Source organism: Aptenodytes patagonicus, chromosome 3 (assembly GCF_965638725.1).
Source record: "Aptenodytes patagonicus chromosome 3, bAptPat1.pri.cur, whole genome shotgun sequence".
Taxonomy (NCBI): Eukaryota; Metazoa; Chordata; class Aves; order Sphenisciformes; family Spheniscidae; genus Aptenodytes; species Aptenodytes patagonicus.
Window position 1 is genome coordinate 86278382 of NC_134951.1, and position 19693 is coordinate 86298074.

The 19693-nt window shown below is 38.1% G+C and overlaps 1 protein-coding gene across 1 annotated transcript in view; it reads right to left on the reverse strand.

Moving 5' to 3' along the window:
- Positions 1-19693, reverse strand: part of PCNX2 (pecanex 2) — a 160360-nt gene that overhangs the window by 57410 nt on the left and 83257 nt on the right. Inside the window, exons 20-22 of the mRNA XM_076334126.1 lie at positions 19528-19669; positions 14650-14827; positions 2950-3060 (exon numbers count right to left, since the gene is read on the reverse strand). Of these exons, the coding sequence (XP_076190241.1) occupies positions 2950-3060; positions 14650-14827; positions 19528-19669 (431 nt within the window). The remainder of the gene's footprint in view (positions 1-2949; positions 3061-14649; positions 14828-19527; positions 19670-19693) is intronic.

Here is a 19693-nt window from a genome sequence, read left to right on the forward strand (position 1 = left end):
TAAGCGTGTCATGAGAGCAAATAACAGCACCCAACTCCCTTACATACACAGTTGATGTGTACAGTGGGCAATTATCTGTCATCAGGGTTTTTCTTTTATTTGATGTTACCTGATTTCCTTTTATTAGGTAATTTTTTGTTATACCAATGCTTTAATTATGTTTAAGTAGAAAATAAAAAAGAAGTACCAAAAACTTATAGGCATGTTTTCTTACTCTATGTCCCAAGCCAATTTGCCTGTGTACCACCTTTGTTAGGTTATACAGAGTAGAAGTGGAACTTGTTTCTCTGTGAATAACGGATTTTCTTTTTAATATGGCCTCAAAATTTGATTTTTAAGAAGAAATAACTAAAAACTATTCAACATGAAATAAAACATTTTATTTTGAGGACTAATGCTTGTAATTCAAAAATCTGTTTAAATTCCAACCAGTTTCAAAACAAGTAACTGACAGACTGACATTTTCAAAGTCTTCCATCCCCTTCTTTTAACACAAAACTATGCAGTAAGGCCAGTGCAAATCCTCTGTTTCCCAAAACCCACAGTTCTACTTGCAATTTCTATGGCCCAAAAACCATTTCTCCCAAGATGGGAGAACCGAGCATCACAGGGCTTCCTCTTCTGATAGATCTGTAACCCTGAAACAGCCAAAGCAGAAACTCTCATAAACAGGATAATCTGAACTACAAATGCTTTCTTTCCAAATCTCACTGTTCATTTATTACATAAAATCCTCCCTTGACTACAAACTACACTGACTTTCTCAGTGCACTGATAATTATAAACACATAACATTTTCTTACACATTTAAGCTCCGGGAAGTGAAGTTGCAGATCTCTCCTCAAGCCAGAAGCCCGTTCCCATTCCTCGTCTTTCTGGATTAGGAGGGACTTTGAGGGGTCACCTAGTCCATCTAGCAGCGACAAGGAAGGATCAGCTAAACCTATATGACTCCTGACAGATGTTTTTCTAAATTCCTGAAGATCTCTAATGGCGGAGGCTCTACAACCTCCCCCAGGCAAGGCTCCAAGCGTGTTGCCCTTCGTGCTCTGTGCACCGGAATCAAATACATTACAGCATGCAGAACTTCCCGTATCGCTGAGCTCTCTGGCGAAAGCTCACAGAGGCACTTTGAAATTTAAAAATTTATGTCTCGTTTGCAGAAGTGATTTAGGCAATTAAGAACCACAAATAATTAAACTCTCCAAAGAAATGGCAGGCTTAGTGCCTCTGCAAACTGCAACATGCATTCATCAGTACTGTTTGCAGGGTTATGGTAACAACAAATAAAAATACCATGCAGAAAGGCAAAGTTGTTGTTGTGGGAATAGTAACTTGGGCATTTAACCAGTATCTTAATTGCAACATTGCCTTAAAAGACAGATTTGCATTTACAAAGGATATTATAAATATAATAGAAAACTAGTCTAGATCGCTTTAGTAATAACTGTGTAAATAAACTAAATCCTGCTTAGTTAACTGCCTTCCATTTTGCAAAGCTTAATTGGTACTTTTACCAAGACTAAAGTTATCACTGCACAAAATATTCATGACCAAAGGGAAATCCGTTGAAATATAATCTCAGTTCTTAAGTGTTTTACTAAATAACCTTATATACACTTCTCCTGCAATTCATACCTACAACAGAGATGAAAATAATCTTTTATTGTGGAATTCTGTAATAATTTGCTACAAATCACCCAAAGTGCTCAGACAGATCACTATTTTCTTAATGTTTTCCTTTCATAAATAGACAATCTAAAGCTTTCCCTCAGGGAGTTATTTTGTCTGCAACTCCCTCTGTCCAAGGCTCTCATTTATACTTCCTATCTAGAAACATAAGCATAGTTAATCAATGCTGCATACGATCCAATATATCACAGTAAAGAGCAGAGGGAAGAAATCACTCAGGGGCTGGGGGGGAAACACTGTGGGATGAAAAGGACGAAGACTTCAGTGCATATATCTAACAAACAGTACAAAGTAAACTCTTCAGTAGGTCTGAACTAAAACCACTTTGTCAACTCTTCTTCCACAACTTTGGTTGGGAGGGAAGGAAGAAATGAAAAGTTAGTCTCTGAAAATGCTTTAGATGTCAATAAAGTTAAATTTGCTCAGCTAAAGTGGTTTATTTAATTTTTTATCTTTTTCCTGTATTAAATCAAGTTTCTAACTGAATTAGACTTTAAGCTGAAAAATTTTTGTTCCAAAAATCCAATATATATTTTTTAATCCTACAGACATTTGGCGGTCATTGCATTCTGTGTTTTACTCTCCATATCCACAAAACCAATGTTCACAGCCCTGGACCAGGCACTGAAACAGTCTGTTTCTGAAGGACTGCGAACATATATTGCTACTCATAAAACAGAGTAGAAATGTTAAAAAGGAGAATGCTTCTTAGCACCACAATGAAAAATGTACATTAAAATGTTAAAATCCAGCTGCTTCTGAAATGGAAAAAAATCAGGACAGTTGCAACAGAAACTGGCTCACTGAAACGAATTTGTATCTGAGATACCAACTAGAAGCAACTGAGAAAGGAACTAACATTTTAGAGCTCAGTCAGCCATATGTCCAGCACTTTACAAAACTAGCTTCTGCATACATAAAAGTCCACCCAAGTTGGAGCTAATATGTCAGTCACAATGTTTCTTTCTGGATGCACCAAAAGTCAGTGCTGAAGACCGTGGAAGTAAGCGATCTGCAGAATGTGGCTCGGTGGGAAGTCAGCAGGCATAAACAAACCAGTTTGAGTCAGAGTTTGGCTTCCCAGTTTCAGATCCCATGCAGCCAAGAAAGAGAGAAAACTGTATTTCTCAGGAGATGCTCCAAGCATTTTCACATTTTAAAATAAGTTACCTAGGAATTTTACACCTTGTTCAAACACTGTAAATAAATTACAGGAAGAGGAATTTAAGAATAAAGAAAAACAAATTTATAAAGGATATGAGGTATTGCAAAGAGCTGAGCAAAAACATGGAACGATGATCCCCAGGCAATCTGCCAGGGAGCAATGTATGTCATGATGAACTGCAACTTCTGCAGTAGGTCCCACAGCTGGAAAAAAAAAAAAAAAGAAAAACAAAAAACATGGTGACTTTTTAGGCACTGAGATAGTTTCAATACTAATATCTGAAACTGACACTTTTTAGAACTGTGCCCTGGAATGAAAGTGAGATAAATTATATTGTATTATTAGCTTTCATAGGCATTAAGACCTTACTTAATAAGGTACAAAAGTATATTCTTCATTTGAAATTCAAACTTGCAATGCGGTACGTTTTTAACCACCATACTGAGGTAGCTCCCAGATTACCTTTCTTCAAAAGTACGTCTGCTTTAATTAGAGAGTGGGGAAACGGGTTCTGATATTCGCTGCATATATCACACCGCCAGTCAGATGGTTACAGGAGAAGAGAGTCCAGGAGAAAGTGGATATAGTGAACAGAGGAAGCTCGATGTGTGACACATGTGGCTCTGCACATGGAAATCAGACTTATTTCTCAAGAGCACAACATTTTCATTTGTTGAATCAATGGGAGAAGCCATCACTATGTAAGCACATACTTGGCATTAACCATGTATTATAGCTGCATTTTCAAGATCAAACCATCCTACCATAAAAACGTTGCATTAATATGACTTTTTATTGTTGCGTGGTACAAATTGAAAAACACACTGAATTTACTTTTACCTCCTGTAAAATATGCTTGGTGCTGCAACTAGCAGTTTCTGATTCAAGAATGATGTGTACTTATTCCCTAGAATACATTTTTCTTCTGCCAGCTATCTTGGCATCAGGCCAAAACAGATCTTATGTCTCATCTGCATTGGGCCATCAGATTCATATTGCAGAGTAGGTTCCTGACAAACTGTCAGAAAAGATTTGGCCATCAACAGACATTAGTGCTCGACACACACACAAGCTGACAGTGAAACAGGAGTATATGAAATATTTCATGCTTATATAGCAAATATATGTTGAATTTCCTATAGTAAATTTTTTAATTGAGTTAATGAAAAATAAGACATTGCCAACATCCTGAAAGACACTGAGGCTATATCAATACTTGTACATGAAATGCCTCCAGGGAATGTTCCCAGGCACTGGTATTGTGTATGTTGCTAAATTGTTATAAAGGTCCCTAGGAAGGTTTTGGGTTAGCCCAGCTAGCACTCTTCCAAGCAATCCCCAGGCATCCTTTTGAATGAAAACCCTCCACGGTCCACTTCCAGGTGACAGTTCCATACCTCCACCCTGCCTACAGACTGGGAGAGTTTATTAGCATGGACACAAGCTTCCCCATGACAGCTGGCCTCAGGGACAGAGATGGTCCTAGGCACTCTTCATTTACTAGTATGTTGACAGTCAGAGAGGATGCACCTTCACTGGCTAACTCATTTCATCTGTCCTTAGGTTGCCACCCCCAAAGTAACACTTGGCCATCTGTATCCACATCAGCAATGCACCTAACAAGATGTTCCGTTGAGCTGCTGTATGAATTGCTGTAAATAACTGCAAATTAATTGGGAAGGAGGTAAGAATGACTGAGAGCGTTAATGTGTTTTGGCCTTTGTGCTACCAAACAATCGCGGAAGCAGCTGCTGTGTCATGCTAACTGCAGTTATAACTGATAAACCTTCCAGTTGAGATACAAGCAGTGCTTCACATGCTTTCTGTGCTCTGGCGTGACTCAAATTAGGAACAATACGCAAAATACAGATTATGTTAACTTTGCACAGGCATACTATTTAAAACCAGCAAAGCCCTGATAAAAACAAGCTGTTACGATCTCTTCAAGGCACAGCCTGGTTACCCCTACTTAGTTTAAGTATGAGAAATTCAGATCTTGTCAACTTTGTTTTCTCTCAAAAATACTACATGTGACTTGAAAACTACAACATTAGATTAAGTAAGCAAGTAAAACTGAACTGAAACTAGAACTGACTTTTATTTATTTGAACCCTGTTTAGCAGGCCGTGGGGTTGCTTTGTTTTGCTTAATTTTTATTTATCTGAAATGTCTGAATGAACAGCTGGAAGAAAAATTGTATCTGCTAAAAGATTTACGTGAAGGGCTGAAAAAGCTAATGACTCACATCTGAAACCTCAAAAATTCAAAACTGCAGCACAACCCAGCAAAGTTCTGCCTGTTACAGATTGAAATCACAAAGCCATAAATCACCCCAGCTGTGCTCAAAGCTCAGGGTTCATCAAAAGGTTTTCAAACCTCAAATAAAATTCAGGTTTTGCATTTGCTAGGAAACCAAATCCAGGAGGAGACCCTTCTGGCTTCTTGTTCCATTACATCGTTTTAATCATTCTTTAATATTTACATGTTCTTGCAAAACAGACCATGGAGCCCAAGTTCCCTGTTGCTTCTAACAAGTCCTACTACTTCTATGTTCACCACTGCTTGAACTTGCTGTTGTTTTTTTCAACACTTGCCCCTCGGCTAATGTTTCTACAAGACAAGCAATGGAACTTGTTTCCATTTGCAAGAACGTGAACGTAAGAAGAGCGCTCTAGTGAACCTCTCGGTTTTTGAGAGCCTTATGACACTGCACCTAAAGGCCTGGAAGTGTGTGATTTTCAAGCTACTGCTTTCATCAAGAGTTGTCAAGTGCCTCTATTACCTCTTAAATTACCGCTTCCAGGGCACATTCTGCAAAACATCTTAAGGGTAACGTACCATTAGCATTTTACATATCTAACTATACTTGTTAAAGGTGATGTCACCTAGCAACTACAATATAGAGATTTAGGAAAAGACGACTTGGCTTTACTTTTTCTCTTTTTTGTTTTGCTAGAAACATCTGAAAAAATATTGCTCCTTATGAGTTTTATTCAATTTACTACATACTTTCTCCTATATCTGACATAGGAACTCCAAGGATTCACAAAGCACTATTACTTTTCTCACAGAAAGAAACTGAAGCTGCTAAAAATTGCCTTCAGAAAAAGGAGGAAGCTGATCCTCAGAAACAGTCATGCTGTTTTTTCAACTACAACTAACTGCATTTCAGTCTTCAATGATCATAAGACACTAGCTTAAGAGGAAAACCTTCAACATCTTTTTTAAATTGTCAGAAACAATTAGGATGAGAAAGGGTTAGGAAAGACAAAGCCCATCTGTAGTTGAATCTGGTGAGGAAAGTGAAAGGCAACAGGAAGGACTTCTACAGGTATTATCAGCAGCAAAAGACAGACTGGGGAAAACACGGACCCGCTGCTGAATGGGGGCAGAGGACCTGGTGACAAAGGACATGGAGAAAGTCAAGGTACTCAATGCCTTCTTTGCCTTGGTCTTTACTGGTAAGACTTCAGGAATCGCAGGCCCTTGAGACCTGTGGGAAGGCACGGAGAAATGAAGACCCCCTAAGTAGCGAAGGGTTAATTAAGGGTACATTTAAGCAAACTAGACAAAAACCACTTCCATGGGACCTGATGGGACACCTCAGCCCTTCTGTGATTCTGTGAAATACACAGTTTATCCTCAGTAAAGTTTTGTTTGAATGAGGGTAATAACTTGTTCCTGAGGGTGTGAGGTATATTTTTTAACAGTGCTAGATACAAAGGAGGAACCTTCCCATCTAAAGTGAAAGCGTAAAAAAAAAAAACAAAAAACCCCCAAACCTGTGCTGAGTTTTAACCGTCTCTTTATAATGATTTCCTTAAACATGTATAAAAGATTAATTTTTCATTAAGACTTCTCCATCACAGTTTAGGATGATTTATAAAAGAGTATTTTTATTAAGCCTTCTTAGATCTTCAATGTTTTCTACAGCTCACTAAGCAGAAAAATGATATATTATTCAGGGGACATAAAGTTCTAATATTCCTAGATATTGTTACTCATGTGACAGTTTTGCACAGTAAACAGTTTTTAAGTCTTTGATAAAGAGTTTAAATTATCAGTATATTCAGTGAATTTAAACAAGCACATTCCCACTACTGTCAAGTGAAAGTGCAGAACATGCATCTTGCTGTCATCTTTATTTTATGTGGACACACACATTTTGTCATCTTAATCATCCTTAAGTCCTCTATGAGTTCTGAAGCCTCTACAGACCTCTGGCACATAAGCTAGTATTCTATATATCTGTAAACAAAGCAAAGGCAAAGACTTATCTTTTCAGGATTTCTTTTAAATCTGGTTATTCTTACTTAACCAAATTTAAGTAACACTACAAACTAGAAGTTAATGGAAATTAGTTAACATACATAAAAAAAAGATTTTGGAAGTCTGAAACATCACTAAAACGTGATCTCCTTTTCTCAGTTTGGTAGATTTCAATAAACTAGGCAGAGATTAACACCTGAATTTAAATGACACAATGTGAGATGGAGACTGCGTAATGCTTTCAGCTTTTGGCAGCCTTTCTATCTGTTTAGCATCTGTTGGGATTCTGTGTGGGCAGACTCCTTGGCAATACTGGGACTAAATAATGCATAAACATTAACATTTTCTTGCTAAGCTTGAATTTTGCTGTGTTTTAAAAAAGTATATCTACAAATTGGTTTTAAACAAAAATAACTGTCATATACATATGGCTAGATGCTCTACGTGCAACACAAAATTGAGAGATTAAGAAAGTTACATGCAGAAAGCAATTATTTCCCACTTTGAACAGGTATTTCTTTATATTCCTGTTTAGATCCTAAGAACTTGAGACAGATTTGAACTCAGACTCTCAGATGCTAGGTGGGTATTTAGTTTTTCACGTTAAGCTAATTCTGGTCAATTGGTAGCTCCAAGTCTTGGAAGTAAATTCTAATAGCTACTGGTAATTTCTTTTTTTTATATATCAATAAAAATTAAGATACATTAAGAGGTAAAAGTTGTGAGTATGTATGTGTTTATGGATATGAAATTAAACGTAGGTGGAATAATTTTATTCTAGTTCACGGCTTTGCTTTGCAAATCATTGACTTACTTTCTGGTTTTTATTTAATGCTATTGAAAACAAACTTCACCTATGAAATCCTACAAAACAAGATTTACTGGAAATATTAAAGCTTTTTAATGCTTATGTCTTAAGGCATTGTCACATTCTATTGGTGTATTTGAACAGCACTATGTTTGAATCTACAACAAATACTTTCCAGGCTGCCTTTATTTGCATCTGCTTACAGACATTTGAAGCCTTTATATTGTGGGATTTCAAGATCATTGTCTAATGCAACATATATAAGAGGATCAAAATACAATCAGTCCAAGGCTCTGATATCAAACCTCGGAGGAATACATTCCTGAAACACAGTGTTCAGCACTTAACATCGACAGTGTACAAAACAGGCACGTTTTAAACAATTTGAGTAACAAGCCTCAGAAGCCTTACATTTGAAATTAAATGTTAACCATCAGGCAGAAGTATGATGAGGATTATGACAATAAGATGATGATAAAACCTAATAGCCCTGGATCTGCTCATGGCAGAGGCTGCTTCTTCCAACACTGTTAGCTGACAGCAAGAGCCCAGGGAAGGAGCCTGTGGTACTGTAAGAAACGGTCTCCCATATCTCCCGAGGTGGGCAAAAAGGACAAGATCAGAGCTAATCAGCTTAATTTGCAGAGGGCCAGACAAGCAAAACAAATCAGCTGGAGCTGCACTGATCCAGCCTTTTCAGTGAAGCCTTCATAGGCATGGCTCCTGCCAAGACTGTATCTTCCCCAGCAATTTCCTTTACTAAAAGTGGACATAAAAAAATGCACAGAGTAAATTGTGTGCTGAAGTGCCAGATTCTCAAGATTTCTCTTTCAGTGCCTGCATCAACAGATACAGAACATGTCTCTATCAGCATGAAAGTACGTGAATATAGTCCTTAGTGCGTAGTGAGCCAGACTGAAGCCAGGGAGTGGGTGTACATCTCCCTGAGTGCATTTGTCCCATTCTAAAGGAAAAAACACACAAAAAAAGAGAGAAAATGCAATTTGGGAATAGTGTCAGGAATGAAATCTGACAAAGAGGTCAAAAGAGTTAAGGAGTCTATGGAAAATACCACTGGGATTATCCTGTCAAATATCAGATGTAGCCTTTGGTATTTTACTCAGCAGAAAGTGTCTTAACAGGGTTTATATGCCAAATATCAAAAGTTGAGGAAACAGCTGTGAGCCAAGAGGGTGCAGCTGATTAAGACATTGGATTTCAGTATGCACAAATGGCAAGAAATGGATTAAAATATGAATTAACGACTTAGTGCCAGAAGCTTTGAAGTGAAACATCAGATTTAGAGAAGGATGAAAAATCAGAAGGGGACAGGAAAAAGAATGAGGCTTTTGACTTATAAGTAGCACCTAAATCAATGGGACATGCCAACTAACCAAGAGTTTTATTGCCACAAAGGCAATAAAAAGATCCAATAGGTTAATTACTTGACTTCAACAAAGCACCAAGAAGGTCAATGCACTTGGTAGCACTTTCTCATAAAATGAAGGAAAATAAGATGACACGCATAATTTCTTTCCTGTCCAAGGGATTGTGTTGTGGATGTTGAAAGTTAAGCCTGATCAGCACAGGTCTGGCAGGTTGTTACAAACTGGCTGTCTCAGCTGGAGTTACTTTGACATAAATATCATCTTTCATAAATGTGTGACATTGGCTACTATGGCAGAAAGAAGTATACAGAAAGAGAAAAAAAAATCTTATAAGAAAATAAAAAATGCAGATTCCTTATTAGCTGGAAAATATATTCTGGGAAAGAAGAAAAAATATCAGAAAGGGAAATTGTATTCTTAAGTGAGCTCAGCAGGGGTAAGAGTACTTAGGCAAATGAATTCAGTGTTAATGAAGGCAAATTTAACAAGCTCTGCTTCTTTGATTATTTTTCCTCATGCATGAAGACAAATTCAGAACCCTCAGAGGACTTGACTATAAGAAAATATAAGGTGATTTCATATTTTAGTATTGCTAATTAGTTCATCCACACACACAAATTAAGAGGCCATTAAACTGCCTGCCAGTAGCATACAAGACACTGAAACAGACAAGAAGTTGTAGTCCTATACTTTAGAGGGTTAATGACACTGCGTCTTATCACTCCCATCAGGATCTTTGTAGTAGATAAGTGTGTAAGCTAGGGGTGGCTCTTTCTTTAGGGCTTAAAGGAAGCTACACAGATCTGGCAAAAATGCATATTCCAAAGCCAGTTATCACTTCTCAATTGAAAGAGTCGCTGGTAAAAGAACCAGTTTAACACAGTTTGGCATACAGGAATCTCCAACAGGCTGCTGGTTGCTCCCAGCATTGAAGAGACTGGCAAAAAAAAGCCACACCATTTTTTTTTTGTAGTAGCCAAGAGCACACTGCAGCCAGAAGCATCCACATTCGCACTACCAAGTTTTTTTGCTGTCTTTGCTCCTTCAGCTCAACATCAGCACCACCTGAGGTTCCAAAAGCAGTTCAGGGAGACACTATGACCCCTCTCCACCAGCAAGACTTAGAGGATGCCCATAGCACGGGAGGCAATGGAAAGCCACATCTTTAAGAGAACACAGAAAAAAAGCTGGGGACAAGCCTTGCCCTGAGCATCTTTGTTAACACTCAGCCAGTTCCAAACCGATATCCTCACTGTTTGAATGATTTGCATTGGTTTCTACTTCACACTTAACAATACCTGTTCATTCTTGACTCGAACAGTTGTTATTCCAGACATCCTTTAAAAGCAACTCACACATCTGCCAAGAAGGGCAGCGCTGGGCACATTCCTTTTTTTCTTTTTTTCTTTTTTTTTTTTTTTAATTGCACTGAAGAAAGATGGACTAGATGAGCTATGACATGCACTTAACCATCCATATGCTCTCCCTCTCATGTATGTGTTGTGTACATTGGGTTTTCCTCAGTTAAGTATTATGTCAGTAGACATCAGAAGGGTGGAAGAAAGGTCCATCTTTTCATCATTCCCAAATAGTTTACTCTTTCCATGCCCCCAAACTGGTTAATATTCCCACATTTTTTACCCTATTACAGAAAAAGTCTTAGAGTTTTTCCTACTGTTGGAAGTCTAGGAAGAAATCTCCTATGTCCTGTTATATATTCCATCTTTGTTGTGCCTATGAAGAATATGTTGTCAGTTATTTGTGGGTTTCCATTTTCAACGAATATGGACATTCTTATTAACCTTTGCACTGACACCATCTCCTAAAAAGTCCAGGGAGAACAACTGGCTCATTTGAAAAGTTTACACTGAGTCATGTAGACCAAGAAGACTGTCTCGATTATCCGGTTTGACTTCCTGTAAAGCATTACACCCACAATTTTTGAATGAGCAATCATATAATTTTAAAAGGCCACTCAGCTCTGATTTAAAGAATATAGACAATGGGAGTTTTGGACAAAAGAACCCCAGGCTGTAGCCAAGGAGACAAACTGGGCTGGCTACATGGAAAGTCTTCGCATAAGAAAGATGGAGAAGTCCTGTTCCGCTTGAACTGAAAGCTGCAATCATTCTTAAAAACAAGTAAGAAAGTCTTTCCTAAATGTTTATCTTGCTCCCTTCCCATGGCAATTTGAAAGACAAAACAGCACACTCTGCATATGCCTAACCAACTTCTAGCATTAAGTGTTCACATTCTGCAACTTGTCAAGATGTAAACAGCTAATGATTTTTTAAAAAGAAGTGAATTAACTGTGTCACATTAATAAGTCCTATGATGTTAAAAAGACCAAAAAATCCAGGTTGATTAAAAAAAACCGTCAGGAATAGAACTGAATAGACTCTCTTGTTCTCTGTGTTACCCCAGTGTGGGTGGCTTGGCTATTTGCAAACAGAGATAAAAATCCGTGAGCAGCGATTCGGACTTCCATGCCTCAACTTGTTCAGGGTGCAATATGCTCATTTGGAGCTTCTGATTTGACTAAATTACATTAAATCAACAGCACAATGGGGAAAATGAGGGAAGCACAATCAGTGAGATATTCAGAAATATTCTACCTAACATAATTAGCAAAGTTTTTTTCAACATAATCTGCTCCAAGAGTCACTAGTGCAGTTGTGAATGTCTGTTGAATTTAGATGCCTTCTTCCCCAGTGCCTGGCAGAAGAAAATAAATGCTTACTACGACAGTGCTTAGAGAGCATGCAAATATTTTTTTGTGGGGTAACCATGCTTAAAAATTACCATCACTATGACTAAGGCACAGCACTTCTAGTGTTCCCTAATTCAGATGGTGATAAGTTGACACTTTCAATGAGTAAGCAGAAATCAGCCATGACTGTGTAAGAAGTTCTACATAGCCAAAGGTGATGGTAATAAAAACAAAAACTGAAATAGTTTCTATTTTTAAAAATAGTTGCAAACATAAAAATGACTGAACTACAGACGGACAGAACCTGTGAAGACCCATAAAGCTTTTAGGAATAGAGGTGGATGCAGCTTGCTTAGGGCCTATAGTATGGAATAAACACACATCATCTTTATCCTCAAGTGACCATATCCTTTACTAAAGTTCCACAATATTGAGCTAATAAAAGCTGAGACCTTAATTAGGGTAAAGAAAACTTATGCCCTTTATGATTTGAAATTAATAGGACTTTAATTGATATCATCTGCAATACTGTTTTTCAGGTTGGCTTTAATAATCATTGTGTAACTGTGCATGTGATTTTGTAATATAAATGATTCAACCAATTAATTTCAATTTTTTAAAATGGAACAGGGACAAGTCCACTTGATAAACTAATGACCTGCAAAATTTCAGATATTATTAGATATGAAGGAGATGGAAGATCAATGCTAAAGCTACATTTTCAAAACATGTCTGTAGTACAAGCTTTCAGCCTAGCAGAGTAGTAGTTATTCTAGCAAACATCTCTACTTAATTTGGTATGCATCCTTCATTATCTCGGTCATATTGCAATCACTAGTCGTTCTACTGTAAACAGTAGCTTCAAACTAGCCAAGCAACTCCCCAAAAACACCACTGAAAAGCTTCTACATCTCTCTTCCAGAAACATGCAATAATCCACACCAGTATTTTGTGATACACTCACAAGGTCAACATCTTCAAAAGAGTTAATGAATAGCGAGACTTTCAATTCTGGGGTGCTAATTTTTTGATCCTGTAAAGAGATGTTTGGAGAATGAGTTTTAGGACTAAATAAGCCATTATCCAGACATAGGATGTCCACTGATGCACATCACTGACAATCTTCTCTGGAGATAGAAATGCACCCCTTACTCTAGGGAGCACAGTAATGCAACAAATACTGAAAACTACCACAGTGCTACCAACCTCTGCATCCGTTTCACTGCTCATCTTTCACTCCAAGGTAAGAAGCTTAAAAAATTACTCTAACCCTATTTTAGGATCACAGAGCATGGGGCGGGGGTTCCTTTTAAAGCAGGGCTTTCTGTCTCTTCTGCTCCTTTTCTTCTGCCCTCCCTCTCCAACCCTTGCCTCCTCACCCCAGCAGAGAGAAAGCAGAACAGGTCTGAGGGTTGAAGGCTTGAAGCAGGTGAAGCTCCTGCTGGAGTGTGGTCCAAGAGTTCAGAGAAAAGTGAGGGATCTCGGGCTCTTTCTGAGTAGGAGGGACCCTTACAGCAGCACAGAAATACACCAGGAAAAGCATTTACCTTCTGCTTCACTCTTTGCCTGAATGACTGGGAACTCCCAACACAGCACAAATGAACTGGGCCTTTCCTCAGGAAGCCTCAAACTTTCATGTCTTTCTCCTCTCAGAAATTAAGTGGTGCTAGCTGGGTCATATTCACACATGTAGTAGGAATATTTTAGAAAAAGAAACCGAGCAAATAAGCCTGACAAAAAAAAACCCAAAAAAACCCAAACACCACAAAAAAACCACCACCACAAACACACACCTCACCAGACTTACCACTGGACAAACTGAGACATATGTTATGGCAGTCAGGGACCAACAAGTTTAAAAACAAAACAAAATACAAAAGAATTAGTAAAAGCTTCAGGCAAGTCTTCAATACTTTCTCACGTTTTATCAAGGTATCAGTTAAACCTGCTTCTTTCAGTAGAACAGCATAGATAGCAAATCAAGACAGAATCTGATCTGACTGATACAGAAAGTTGTGGTGTTTTTGTTTTTTTTTAAAGCAAATTCAACTAGAGCACACTCCAAGAGTTAACAATGTAAAAGAGAGGAAGGAGCTCTGAGGTTAAGGTTAAGGGCAGCATCACAAGGATAACAGACTGAAAATAGGAAAAGAAAAATGTTAAGGCTGACATTAGGAAAACATTTATTATCAGGAGGATGATTAGATAATGGAATAATTTCCCAAAGGAAGTTGTTGAGTCAAACACTAGAGGCATTCAAAGGAAACCTAGATAAAAACACCAGGCGATTGATCTGGAGGGCAGTCCTGCACTAATGACCCAAGAGGCTCGCTCCAACTCATTGAGGATTCTTCTCTTGAAAACAACAATTCTGAACTTTCTATAGCAACACAAAGTAAATGCAAAACATTGCACAAAACCAGAGAAGACATTTACCTGGAACCTTGTTTTCAGCTCACAGATTTTTTCCTCTATAGTACCAATAATCTGTGTCTATATAGGCATTCATTACTTCCAGAAAATCCTACCACATATTGATCAGCACAGTGACACTGAGAAGATAAATAAAGCTATGAAACATATTTTCCAAAGAAATGGCATGAGCTATAAAACTTGCCTTATGAAACACGATGGACATCATGAAGAAATCCAGCAAGAAATTTTCTGAAATGTCTCTATAGTCAAATCGGAAGAAGATTACCGTAAAGCTCAAAGTAACAAACTGATTAATAGGATTACAGAATGAGGAGCGGAGGAGTTTCATCCCAGCAACTGTTATCAGGATAATATCACAGCTGTAAGAAAGGCAGAAAGAAAAACCTAATCAAGTCAAAGTCATAAAGCATTAAATTACGAAGCTGTTAAATACAAATAGCTGTACCAGATGTATTTTAGATTGCTATGTATATCTAAATCTACACATCTTATTGATTTCTGATATTAATCCTATGTTCTTTTAACAATCACATTTATTTGACCCATGTGCAACTTCATATTTTTCCTTTATCATTATCACACACTTGTAATCTGTAATAAAGAACGAACTCTGTATTAAAAACAGTAGCATTGACTATTAAAAACCAAGAATCTAGAAAGGATATTTTTATATCGCTCTTAAAATAAAATATCAATTTCGGAATTATCTTGGCACTTCCATTAATACATTACTGCAATTTGAAAAAAAGTCTTGAACCCACTCCAGATTTTTCTATTACTAGAAATTTCACTTGATGACAGAGTTTATAACTATTTTCCTGATTTCATTACACACAATGCCAAAATTCTGGATAGAAACACCCATAGACATGAAGTGCTTAAAATTCTTACCATTGATCTTGATTGGAAGGTCATCTATTCTATACAGTAATTACTTCATCAGATTAAAAGAAATTGTGTTGCATCTATGTGTTGTAAAATGCATGCAGTCTGCATTTTACACTCCCTTATTATATTCCAGAGCGTGAACTTAAGCTGAGAACTCTAAATAGTAAGTGACCACACAGAAAATAAAGAAGTCCAATCTTTAAAAATTAAAGTGCTTGCTGCTGTATCTCCAAGAAGATAACGTTCCTCTTTTAACTCTCCAGAAAACTACAGAGTTTTCTGTGTAAGAACAGAAAATACAGTTATATGAGAAGGAAAGATGGAGGTAACATGTTGGCACACCTTGAATTTAAAAAAAAACACTCCAGTCCCTGGATATATATCTGAAATTAGAGACTTGAGGTTGTTCACATTTTAAAGTTTTGTTTTTAAGATACTTTATAGAATTAGAAAGATGGTCTTGCTTGGACAGCAATTTTGATCTCTTGATAATACAGCCTCTTCTGGGGGTTAGGTCCTAGAAGGGTCTCAGACATTAATTTTTAGATCGCCTGGGTAAACGAGCACCTCCCTGAGATGCGACACAGTACTGGGCTGCAGACCATGAACACTTGCATGGTTCTGTATTTTATCCAACAACCACTAAAAAACACAGGAACAGGGTCAGGAGCAGGACTTGGAACACATGATTCCCCACTCCTATAAGAATTTCCTTACCACCAAAGCAGGAGGAATCAAGAGCAAACCTCCCATAGCCTCTGCCTTCCTGGTAAGTGCTTAACAGTTGGACTCTTGTTAAATGAAATGGGCAGCACTACCTTCTCCATCCAGGTTTTTAAAAGGAAGGAAATCAAAGCAGTATTTTGTGAAGTCAATCCTGATCACATACTGGGGATGCTGCAAAAACAGCTCTCAGGTCAAAACCTTTGGGTTTCTGGGTTCTAGTCAGGATAAGATAAGAAACAAGTGATTTATTCAGAAAGCTCTGGGCATGTTCAGAAGTATATCTCAAGCCTCCTAATGAACCTTCAGGTCAAATTCAGGAGTATTTAGTGATATTAGGTACCCTCAGGGTTTTCTGGCAGTTGAACAAGTATATTTGGAATGCAGTTTTGCACATTGACGCCCAAGAACCATACTGGATCTATTCCTGAAAAGACAACCCAAACCTAATAGACATGTACAAGTAACTCTGTTAATTGAGAGCCAGGTGACTTCTCGTAAGTAAATTAAGCACATTAACTTTTTGGGAGATGCATTGGTTTTTTGATGCAGGTGAAAATAGATGGGGACTTCAATGCATAATGAGTGACTCAAAGTAGGCCAGGTATTTGCAAAATGCATAGAAGGTTCTCTTCCATCCTGCTGCGAACCAGGAGAATACCCGCTGCTATGACTGACACTTGACAGGCCAGAAAGCTCTAAACAGGTTTTCATCATTCTAGCAAGGCTCATAAGTCAGTACCTTTCCAGGCTGATTTTATTTTATGTGGTATTTATTCAATATTGTGTATCTTCCATAATGCAGATGCAACATTATTTGAGTGCAGGTCATTCTGAAGGATCACCAGGACATCACTGTTGGAATAAAATGCCAAGCGGACCTTACTTCTCACCTTGTCAAAGCTGTTCTTTTCAATTTGCCCCAGATTTCTGAATGGAAAGCCTAGCGACTAAGCTAAATAGATTCTGAAGCCACTAGAAGCCGTCCCAGTGTGCCCTGTATGAACCGGTTGGATCTCACATTCTTCAGAAAGAAGAAAATTCTTGCAACATAGAGGAATTTTCACATGGAAAACTTACAGATCATAGAGCAAAAGGAAGACTTTTTCCTCACTGGATCTGTTAACATGTGGAAAATTTCACAAAAAATGACATTTTATAAAATAATGCTCTCAGGTGTAAAAAAAAATAATTTGCTCATTATCCCTCTTTTTTAAAGATACTGCCACAAAAGATGCTTTTCCTGGGGCCTTAACTCCCAGCAGAGAGAAAGCAAGAGAGAGAGAGAAGGGGGGCTTATTTCTGAAGCCTCTGTGGCAGGTAACACGGGCAGGCTTTTCAGCTTGTCAGCATGGGTCCCATTAATAGCCAGCACATCTGGGTCTGGAAAGCTCAAGCAAACTCCTGACTGTGAAGGAGCTGTTTTGCCTCCTTCAAGAAGCAAACCACTTCAGTCCTTTAAATCACAAAGCAAGATGAAGCTTCTTTAAAAAATACATTCAAATTGAGAAAAACTCCAAAATCAAATCACGCAAAACGTACCACCTCAGACACTTTCAGACACAGAGCGGGAAAGTGCCGCCTTCCCTTCTCTAAGGTACGATGTGGTCTGATCCTTGGGCGGTAAATAACTAAGGAATGTTCCAACAACAGAAAACGGATTTATGTATTAAAGCAGAGAAAGTACAACCCTCAGTAACACTGTATATGGAAGAAGCAAGGAGAATCCAGGATCCCTGACAGGCTTACAGAATTGAGGAGAAAGAGGTAGGATCTGAGGACGAGCGTTTTGCATATGGCATTTACATGGTAGCTGTAGAGGAAGCGTATTAAAGAGGAGTGCCAGAGAAGAAGGGATACTGCGAGTGTTGTGGATAGACCTCAATTACAAGAAAAAGGAGAAAACACAGGTTTTAAATCCAAGGTGATCACACAGACACAAGGGAGATGGGGAAGGAAAGGATTATCATGGTATTACCGTACAGGCCAAAAAATCCAAGGCAGACAAATGTAATTACTTTCTTTAATCTCAGGATTTCTGGGCGACTGACTCACTACTTCTGAACACCTGAGGAAGGTGATACTTCAAAGTGCAATCTATCTTGGAGGAATGACTATGTAAAACTAGCACCTTCCTAACCCTACATATTTGCTCTGTGGATGTATTCAGTCACGTCTGCTAACTAGTGACAAATGACGTTTTGATTACTTTTTAGTTCTTCCAGCCTTGCCGAACCAAATAGAGGGATGGGTGTGAACTCAGTTTCACCCTGGACAATACACCTAAACGCCTGAAGCACCTTGGCCTTAGCATCTCCCAAGTGCCTGGGGGAAACAGGTCAATGGGGAACTACACAGGCTATCTCTGAGTGACTGGTGAGAGTCTCTCTGGAAAAGTAGTTGCCTGAGAGGAACACGCAGAAAATTTGACTAACACCCTAGTCCTAGTTTCAGCCCCTAAAAGCAGGGACCACATTTTCCTTATAGTTGTGTAGTCCCTAAAGCCGTGTTGCTCTTCAAGAGAGATAAAATAATTAAAACAACATGCAATTTTTACATCAAAGTTCTTTAATATTTAAAGTTAAGAATCTAAATTATTATTAATACTGAGGAACTCCCCCCCTCCAGTAGTTTTTCCTGCTACTGGAACTTTCGTTCCTGAACACAGGCTGTTTCTTTGTTTTTATCATCTGCATCACTGTCATTCTGATAAAAAGACTGCAGAAACTCTGCTCACTGGGGATACTGCAGTCACTAAGCCTGCTGAATATCTGCAGTAGGCAAGTCACTGAACAAAATATTTACCATAAAAGGCTGTCTGCAAGGATCATACTGTGAAACCATGGATCAGCATCACCAGTTCTGCTTAACATCAGAGACATCAGACTTTGGAAAAACTTGTATCCCTACCTTTCTCAAACCACTCTTAATGCAGGACTACCCACCATTCTACACTGTTGAATATTTTATTCAGTCTTGCCTTAAAAGACTTGTGTGGTGAAGCTTCTGATAACTCCTTTGGGAGACTATGACATAGTCTTAAAAATCCTCAGTTAGGAAATGTTTCCTGATATCCAGCCTAGACTTCTCATTTTCATCTGATTAATTCTAGTTACCCCACTGTGTTCATGCCCATCAAACACCTGCAGCCTGGTATAGTGTGTCTTGCTTTTAATTGACATTTAGACATTCCATATGAATCTATATATAGCCCTTTAATCTTTTAATTTCTCTCTCTCTCACTGGAGTCATGTCTTAGAATGTGCTAAGGTAGTTTTGCTTTTTTCTTTCAGCAAAGCCAATGATTATTGTATACTGAACTAATAATGCACGAAAGCACACTGTGACAAGCAGACAGACTTATTTAAGAAACAAATTTCATTTCTCAATCTTCAGTCTAAAACCAAATATTCTACTAATCACATGCTTTGAGTTATAATCTACTTACTGTGTACCAAGCTTCTTGTATTTACTAATTGAGAAAGCATCAATGGTGAGGGCATTCAGTATTATAGCTGGATACAAAATGTATTTCTCAAAGCACTGAAGCCACACATAGAGCCTTTCAAACCACATCAAATGAGCAGCATCTGAAATAGAAATTCAGATAACAG